Source organism: Saimiri boliviensis, chromosome 11 (genome assembly GCF_048565385.1).
Source record: "Saimiri boliviensis isolate mSaiBol1 chromosome 11, mSaiBol1.pri, whole genome shotgun sequence".
NCBI classification, from domain to species: Eukaryota; Metazoa; Chordata; class Mammalia; order Primates; family Cebidae; genus Saimiri; species Saimiri boliviensis.
The window spans coordinates 11788555-11797896 of NC_133459.1; the positions used below are offsets into that span (position 1 = coordinate 11788555).

The following is a 9342-nucleotide window of genomic DNA, read 5'->3' on the forward strand; positions in this document are numbered from 1 at the left end:
ATTGATGATCATTTTGCTGTTACTGATTTAGGTGTAGATCTTAAAGTTTCGCCCTTATTCTTACTGACTTCCATGTGGAATTCCATACAGTATATGGTCCACAGCTTAACCCTTGGTCGGTTTTTCTATGCCTATGTTCTGATTTGTTGCAATGGCCAACCGTAAGGTAATAAATGTCGTTGCACACACCAGCGCCGCTCTTCAGCTTCTCAGTGTTGTCTCCCCACATCAGTCCCATCTCTTTGGAATCGTCCATTTCATCCTCTCGGATTCATTTGGTCAACTTTTAAAAAGGCGCTCCACAGTCTTGCTGGAGAATGAAACAAAAGGAAAGAGAAAGTTTGCTTGCCTCCGTATCATTCTCTAGCTGTCATTTATTGTTTTCTTCATAGCGAACTTCTCTAAAGAGCTCTCGTCATTCCCTATCACGCTGTCCTTATCTCTCGTATAATGTCTCTCTCATTTTTGACACAAAATGAAACACAAAAATGCAGAAGCCAGGTGTTGAGGCTCACGCCTGTCATCCCAGCACTTTTAGAGACTGAGGCAGGAAGACTGCTTGAGCCTAGGATTTCAAGACCCGCCTGGCCAAAAAGCAAGACCAATCTCTACAAAAAATAGCCAGGCTTGACGTGGCACGCCTGTACTCTTAGCTACTCAGGAAGCTGAGATGGGAGAATGGCTTGAGTCTAAGAGGTTGAGCATGCAATGAACCATGATTGCATCCCTGCACTCCAGCCCGGGCGACTGAGTAAAATGAGAGCTTATCTTCAAAACGAATGCAAAGCCACATTAAAGTATACTGACTAATATCAAAAACAGATACTCACACTCATTATTGTATTTACAATATTAACATTTTCCTCTTGTTCTGGATATTTTTAAATCTATTATAACTTGACAGATACAGATGACTCTTCGTGGGTAACACTCCCCTATTGCGGAAGCCCTGTCTCTTCCTTCCTGCACAGAGGTAACCACTTTCTTGAGTTTAGGACGTTGTTGCCATGCATGTTTTAAAGATATTCTTCATACGTTTGTCTCTAAAAGATATTACATTTGATGCTGATAGAATTTATGTTAAGTGGCCGGGCACCATGGCTCATGCCTGTAATCCCAGCACTGTGCAAGGCAGGCCGGTGACCTGAGATCGGGAGTTCAAGACCAGCCTGACCAACATGGAGACACCCTATCTCTACTAAAACTACAAAAATTAGGCGGATGTGGTAGTGCATACCTGTGATCACAGCTACCTGGGAGGCAGAGGTTGCAGTGAGCCAAGATCATGCCACTGAACTCCAGCCTGGACAAGAGCAAAACTCCGTCTCAAAAAAAAAAAAATTAGGTAAGTGCCATCCTTCAGATATCTATCTTCAGTGTTTATTAATGAACAAGATGTTAGTTTTCAGATAGATGTAGATTCATTTAGATCTTAAAAATCATTATAATCTATTGACAAAATAATGCGCATTTCAAGAGTGCAGTTTGATGAGTTGTGACGTGTTTTCACTTGGAGTCGCCAGCCTTCTGACACAGTCTGTTTTCATCACTCCCAGGAGATATTGTATCCTTTGCGTTTCATCACCCATGTTTAGTTTGTGAGAGCAATTGCTGGTGGTGGTGGTGCTGTTTTGAGACGTATTTTAGCTCTGTTGCTCAGGCTGAAGTGCAATGGCACGATCTTGACTCGCTGCAACCTCTGCCTTCTGGGTTCAAGTGATTCTCTTGCCTCTGCCTCCCAAGTAGCTGCTGTTACAGGCGTGTAGTACCACACACGGCTAATTTGTATTTTTGGTAGAGACGGGGTTTTACTGTTGGTCAGGTTGGTCTCAAACTCCTGACCTCAAGTCATCTACCTGCCTTGTACTCGCAGAGTGTTGGGATTATAAGCATCAGCCACTGAGCCCAGTTGGATTGGTCTGTTTAAACCATTTTCTGGAATGTCATAGAAATGGCAGCATACAGGATGCTGTCTTTGTGTCTGGTTTCTTTTGTTCTGACTGGTGATTTTGAGAATTGTCTACATTGTCGTGTGCATAGGTAGTTTCTTCCTTCTTTATTACTGTGCGGTGTTCTACTGTATGGACAGACCACACTTTGGTCTGTCCATAATCACTGTCCTGTAAATGAGCAACTTTTCCAGATTAAACTTTCCTCTTTTTGGTCACTACAAACTTAGTGTCTCTGGTAATGTCCACCTATTTGGGTAGAAAGGCAAAGGTTAGACATATAAAGCACTTTTTGGTAACAGCCACAAACTAAAAAAAAAAAAAAAAGTGTTTACCAAGAGAATAATAGGACTCATTGAAAAAGAAGAAATTCTGAAACAAATGCATTTTTAGGAATTGATTTTTGGAGGATTCTAAAAGACTCACTCATTCCAAAGGAGCTTCTGTAAAATACTAAAGACAAAGAAGGAATAAATTGCTGAAGAAATAATTGAAATAATTGAGGAAAGTAAAAAGAATTATGGTGACTGATTTGACATCAACCATTTTTTCCCATCATCCTCCTCACCTAATTAATCCAAATCTATTAACTGATGTGTTCAGCCATCCTCTTACCCTAAGATTGCAGCTCCCTTTGCTCAACTACATTTTCATGGGGCAGTTAGACTAGCGCGTTGCAAATGTAGACCCCCAGAACAGGTAGGGCTCCCCCCTGGAACTATTTACACACCTTCAAGGAGCTCCTGGGCAGCATGTGGCCCCTGGGCTGCAGGTAGAACAAGCTTTTGATAACGGATGGAATGTCAAACACACCAGAAAAGGTATTTTATATTCTCTGTAGCTATTGAAAATGGAATTGATTTCTTCATGTAACAGTTTTTAAGACTGTTTGCTGTTGGCATACATAAATGCTACTGATTTTGTATGTTGACTTTGCATCCTATGATTTTACTAAAACTTTTTGTTGAAGTCTTTAGGCTTTTCTAAATAAATATGTCATCTCCATACAAGGCTAATTTGACTTCTTCCTTTCCAACTTGGATGTCCTTTCTTTCTTTCTCTTGCCTTATTGCTCTGCTCAGGACTTTCAATATTATATTTTTTAAAAGTGGTTAAAGTGGACATCTTAGTCTTGTTCCAGATCTCAAAAAAAAAAAAAAAAAAAAAAAAAAAGGCTTTCCGTTTTCCCCTATTCAGTATGATGTTGGTTGTGGGTTTGTCAAAAATAGCCTCGATTATTTTGAGGCATGTTTTTCTCTACCCAGCTTGTGGGGAGTTTTAACGTAGAGAGATGTTGGCCAGGCACAATGGCTCATGCCTGTAATCCCAGCACTTTTGGAGGCTGAGGTGGGTGGATCACTTGAGGTCAGGAGTTCGAGACCAGCCTGACCAACATGGTGATAGCCAGTCTCTACTAAAAATACAAAAATTAGCTGGGCGTGGTGACGAGCACCTTTAATTCCAGCTACTTGGGAGGCTGAGGCAGGAGAATTACTTGATCCCAGGAGGTGGAAGTTGCAGTGAGGTGAGATCTCACCATTGCACACCAGCCTGGATAACAAGAGCAAATATCTGCCTCAAAAAAAAAAAAAAAAAGAAATAGATGTTGAGTTTGATTGAGTGCTTTTTCAGCATCGATTGAAAAGATCCTATTGTTTCTCTTCTTGGCTCTGCTAAACTGTGGACACGGGAAAACTCATTTTTTCCATGGATTATTAGGATCGCTCTGCACACTTCACCGTCACCAGCCATTTGTTCTGACCTGTGCATCAGCGCCAAGCCGGGTCTGCTCTGTTGAGTCCATTCTGCAGCTTCCTCACTTTTACTTTGTCTCCCTCAGTTGCACCCGGAATAGCGGGTGGAATATTCTAGACACAGTAAAAAATTTTGAATGAATTAAGCGGAAAGGAGAAATGGGGAAGCTGTGTATTTTGGGGCCGGGTTACATGTTCCAGAATCTTCAGTTTGGACTTTTCCTGGAGTCTTCCCTCTGGGGCCTCCTGTTGAGCCTCAGAACTGAAAATTGCAGAATTTTTCTGAGGATCATGGTGCCTCTTCTGGATTCACTGGAAAGTGGAGGAACAGCCCGATGGGCGCTGGCTAGACTTTCATCCCTCATGGCATTTCCTTGGCTTGTAGGAAGAGATTCGGGGTCAGTTGAACACAGGGACTCTGAGCCGGAACCCATTCTGCTTTATCCTCTCCTGTAAAGCCCAATCATTATGGTCCCATAAGGCTCTGACAGGTAAGGAGAAGACACAGAGCTTCATACTTTCCAAAGAGCGTCCCTTCCCCTGGCCTCATGCCAAGGCTGCTTTTCTCTTTCCTGTCCCTCGTCTTGGCATTAGGGATGGACACTTGCCACCCACTCTTCCTCCTCAGCACTTCTCACTGGCCTGATCTCTGCCCCTGTGGTGAGGTGGGGCAGCCCCTGGGACCTCATGCAGACCAGGGCAAACCGAGGGCCTTATGAACTTAACAGCCCTATGCCCAAGCCCTGCTTTCCCTGGGATCTCAGACACAGAACCTTTGAGGGAAAGAGCTCTGTGAGAGCCAGAGAACCTGGTCCGCGGCCCCGACGCCACCTCCCTCCTCCCTCTTTATTTGGGCCCTAGCAGCTCCTCCTGGCCACTCCCTCTCTGGGCTTTGTTCTTTTTCTTCACCACAATTGCTTTATCCAGCCTGGATGAGTCCCCAGAGCTCCCCAACCCCTGGGATGCTCCAAACACTTCCCTCAGCATCAACTGCTCTCAGGGTGACTTTGTGCTCAGTTGTTTGTTGGAGGAAGAAAGAAGGGCAGCCCCTGGTTTAGACCAAGATGTTTATGAATCTGACCTGAAATCAGACTGTGTCGAGGACTCGAGGAGGCCAGCAGGGCCAGAAAACAGACCTTGACTTAGAAACCTGCAGAGGGAGACACCTCAGGCTAAGAAGAGACCTGACTCCGGCAGAAACAGACGGACTGCATTCCAGGTGCAGCCTTGTCAGTTTTAAGGTTGGGCCAGAAGAGCCTGGGAAGGGATGGCTCCTGCACCGGGTCCTGTCCCAGGCTCTGCCATCATCCTGGCACCCTTGGGAGAACCACAGGAGTCAGATCTCTCTCTGCCAGCCGGGCGGCGTCACCACCCAGAAGTCCCAGGTGCATCTTTAGGTCCAGAGCAGCAGCTGCGGGGCTTCCTGCTTTGTGCCTTGTCATGTTCACCAACATGGTTCAGTTCCTGCCTCAGCCTCCTGAGCAGCTGGGATTGCAGGCGCCCACTACCCCGCCCAACCAATTTTTGTATTTCTAGTAGACATGGGGTTTTACCATGTTGGCCATGCTGGCCTCAAACTCCTGACCTCAGATGATCCACCTGCCTCAAACTTTCAAAGTGCTGGGATTACAGGTGTGAATCACTATGCCCTGGCTAGAGTTAGTATTTCTATTCCTATCTTCCAAATGCTCTAGGAAACCATCTGACCACTTGTACAGTTTCCGGTTAATTTTTTTTTCTCTTCTCAGTCTGTCACCCAGGCTGGAGTGCAGGGCCCTGAGCTCAGCTCACTGAAAACTCTGCCTCTGCAGTTCAAGTGATTCTCCTTTCTCTGCCTCCAGAGTAGCTAGGATTCCAGGCATGCACCATCATGATGCCTGGCTAATATTTTAATTCATTCATTGTTTTTCTGTGACATAGTCTAACTCCATTGCCCAGACTGCAGTATAGTGATGCAATCTCAGCTGACTGCAAGCTCTGCATTCTGGAGTCAAACGATTCTTAATTTTTAAAATATTCATTAGAGACAGGGTTTCATTGCGTAGGCCAGGCTCTTCTCTAACTCCTGACCTCAAGTGATCTGCCTGCCTTGGCCTCCCTCAGTACTGGGATTACAGACATGAGCCACATCACCTGGTCAGTTTCTACTTGAAATTTTTCATAATAAATCATGGCATCTATTTAAGGGAGCCCCTTTAGTCCTCCGCAAGCATATTGATGGTGTAAACTGAGAATGTAGACTGTCTGGGGATGTGTGACACTCTCATCCTCATGGCTTTAGGGTGGTAAGGGACAAGAAATGTTTCCTCAAAGAGGTGGAGCTTAGCTTTCAGGATCCTCAGTGACACTTTCGGGTGGTACTGGGGTTCAGAGGAGCAATGGATGAAAATTAAGGGGCCAGTGTCTCCTTGACTCCTCCTTGGTGTTTTGAGGACATTCTTCCTGGTAGCAGCAGAAGCAGAAAGATTTGTGGCCACCAAGTACAGAGTGAAATTGGGGTAAACTCATGACTTTTCTGCAATGATGCCCTAGGAGAAGACGAGGTAACTGTGTTTGCTCTGAGACTGACACCTTCTCCCCGGATGTGTCCTCTAGGGCTTTCCTCGCAGATTCATCAGGATGAGCATCCAGGCCCCACCCGGACTCCTGGACCTGGCAGGGCAGAGCCTGCTGAGAGACCAGGCCTTGGCCATCTCTGCCGTGGAGGAGCTGCCCAGGGAGCTCTTCCCCGCACTGTTCATGGAGGCCGTCAGCAGGAGACACTTCCAGACTCTGCCGCTGATGGTGCAGGCCTGGCCCTTCACCCGCCTCCCACTGGGATCGCTGATGAAGAGCCTTCATCTGGAGACCTTAAAAGCATTGCTGGAGGGGCTCCATATGCTGCTGACACAGAAGGTTCATCCCAGGTGAGGTGACCCAGGAGGGCTGGTAGACAGGGGTCAGGTGTCCAGGGAAAGAACAGCAGCATCAGGCGGAGAAGTAGCCCAGGAATGGCCCAGAGTCTCCTGCTGGTGCAGGTGAGGAAGCTCAGGGAGGCCTTGGCCATTGCCCAGATCCTCAGGGAAATGACTGCTCGCCACACAGGGCCCCCTGTGGGAACAGGAACAAACCTGCCTTTTCCCAGTGGAGAGTAAAGGGACTCGGAGTGGGGACCAGTCAGAATGGAAAGGGAGAGAGGGATCCAGAAAAGACAAACCAGGGAGCACCGAGGACAGGAGCAGCTGATTTATGGGCTGCGAATGAAGCAAAGGGCGGGGAGGGGTCCTTCTAAATGCCGAGCCCCACCCTTATTTTACCCACAGGAGGTGGAAACTTCAAGTGCTGGATTTGCAGGATGTTGATGAGAATTTCTGGACCAGCGTCCTGTCCTGCTCCCCAGAGGCCGTGAGTAAGAGGCCGACGACAGGACTGTCCAAGGACGGCAGAGCACCAGCCCTGGAAGGTGGTCATAGACGTCTGTATCGAGGAACTACTCCAGGATGAATGCCTGAGATTCCGCTTTGCTGTAGTAAGTTGGTGAATCATCTAACACAGATTAAATATCTCAGGAAGTCATTGAAAGTAATACCCCTGAGTAGCATTCAGGAGCTGGAAATTTAAGACCTGTGCTGGCCGCGTCTGATAAGAAAGCGTCCTTCTTACCTGAAGGAGATGAAGAATCTTGGCAAAGTCGTTTTCTACAGGTGCTATGATTACACAACAGACCGTGACATCCAGGAACAGTTAAGTAGCCAAATTCAGCTCTGTTTCTCAGCCTGGAACACCTCCAGATGCTTAGAATAGAAATGGTCACCTCCTTCAGCGGGCACCTGGAACAGCTGATCAGGTGAGAAAGGATAGCGCACTTTCTCTGCGGACCACAGCACAGCCTCTTTCTGTGACAGCAAACACTGAAAGGCGTGTCCTGTGTGCCAGCCAGTGGTGATGGAACAGGGAAGGGGACACCAGAATGTCAGCACATTGCCCTGTTCAGTGCTCCATGTCCTGGAGTGGCTCTCGCAGGACCGCTCCAATAAAGGCAGAAGGGTCTCTTGAGGTAGAGGCTGGAAAGGGACATTATGTACAAGCTAGTTAGTGGGGGTTTCAGCTCTACTGAGGGTACACGTGTGAGTTTCTTGTTACAAAGTATGTTTAAAGTTGATATGATGGTGTAGAACAGGAAACACAGAGGAAGGTGTGTGAGGTGGGAAAGCAAATCCAACCTGTGCCTTTCACAGCAGAAGCTCTGTCCTCAGCAGCTTCGTGACCCTGAATGATGCCGTCTCTGATGCCCGGTCTGTAAAAGGTGGTTTTGAACTCCAGGGAAAGTAATTGACATGGGAAATGCATGCCTCCGGGATATGGGGGTCAGGGAGCAGGCTTGAGAATGGTAAAAAGTGGCAGGTGGTTTGCAGATGCGGGCATGTCAGGGAGCCCCTGCCGGCAGGTAGCCCCGCTGACGTCCCTCTACCTTGCTCAGGTGGGTTCTTTGTGCACGTTTCCCACTGGGGTCCTCTGGACCAGAGATGAAGTTTACTGCTAAAACATGAACAGGCTTTAGAGATTTTGCAGGCTTGAATCAATCCCACAAGCAATGTGAGAAGGCGGGATGCCTAAAATGGGACTGCCCCTGATTGATCAGAGTCCTCATCACACAGTGACTTGCATGCAGACCGTCATCAGATGATGGGAACACACTTGTGTTCAGGTGAAGCTTATTCCCTACTGCCTTCATCTACTTGGTACCACTGTCTAGAACTAACTTCTTGATCTCCCCAGGTACCTCCAGAACCCTTTAGAGGGCTTGGATTTAGCTCGGAGCAAACTATTGAGAGGATTTAAAGTGCTTCTCACAGTACCCAAGCCTCAGGTACCTGAAGCATCCTAATCTCGGCAATGTGTGTCTGTCCAGAGTCAGCCTTGAGCCCCTCACAGTTCTGCTTCAGAAAGTTGCTGCCACTCTGGAGACCCTCAATTTGGAGCCCTGTCTGACCAACTGCTCCCAACCCTGTGCCTGCCTGCCTGCCCTGAGCCACTGCTCCCAGCTCACCACCTTCTGCTTTGGTGGAAAGCGGGTGACTGGACGACCCGAAGCACCTGCTGCACCACACCCATGGGCTGAGCAAGTTAAGCCTAGAGATGTATCCTGCCCCTCGGGAGAGTTACCATTCCTGGGTTAATGTCAACTGGGAGATCCTGACCTCGGGCTGAGTCGATGTGGACACTGAGGGAAGTGAGGCAGCCCAAGGAGTGTCTTCCTTGGTCCCACCCCCTGTCCTTCCTGTGGCTCATCGCCATCTGAGGAACTGGAGCACCATCTTTGCTGCTAGGGAAGGTATGCCTGGCAGGGTAGATCAATCCAGTTTTCTCCGAGGTACTTGGACACTAAAATGTAGAATGCAGATGCAAGTTATTTTTGCTTTTTTTTCCTTTTGAAATAATTTTAAAATTTTTATTAAAAAATTGGACACAGGATTTCGCTTTGTTGCCCCAGCTGGTCCCAAACCGCTGGGTGCATGACATTCTCCTGCCTCGGCCTCCAAAAGGGCTGGCATTACAGGTGTGAGCCGCTGTGCCCAGGCCACACGTGACACTTAAAGGAAGCACAGGTCTCTCTGCTTCAGGCAGGTGCTCAGCGTGAGAGGAACTAACAAAAGCAG

General features: G+C 47.5%; 1 protein-coding gene across 1 annotated transcript; it reads left to right on the forward strand.

Annotated features, from left to right (window-relative positions):
• The first annotated feature begins 6322 nt into the window (after positions 1 to 6322).
• Positions 6323 to 9080, forward strand: LOC101035504 (PRAME family member 1). The gene is given in 10 exon segments (XM_010346499.3): positions 6323 to 6609; positions 7006 to 7104; positions 7106 to 7197; positions 7200 to 7436; positions 7439 to 7529; positions 8462 to 8512; positions 8514 to 8759; positions 8761 to 8883; positions 8885 to 8933; positions 8935 to 9080. Coding segments are annotated over 10 exon segments (1353 nt in total). The 3' UTR covers positions 9013 to 9080.
• The last annotated feature ends 262 nt before the right edge of the window (positions 9081 to 9342 follow it).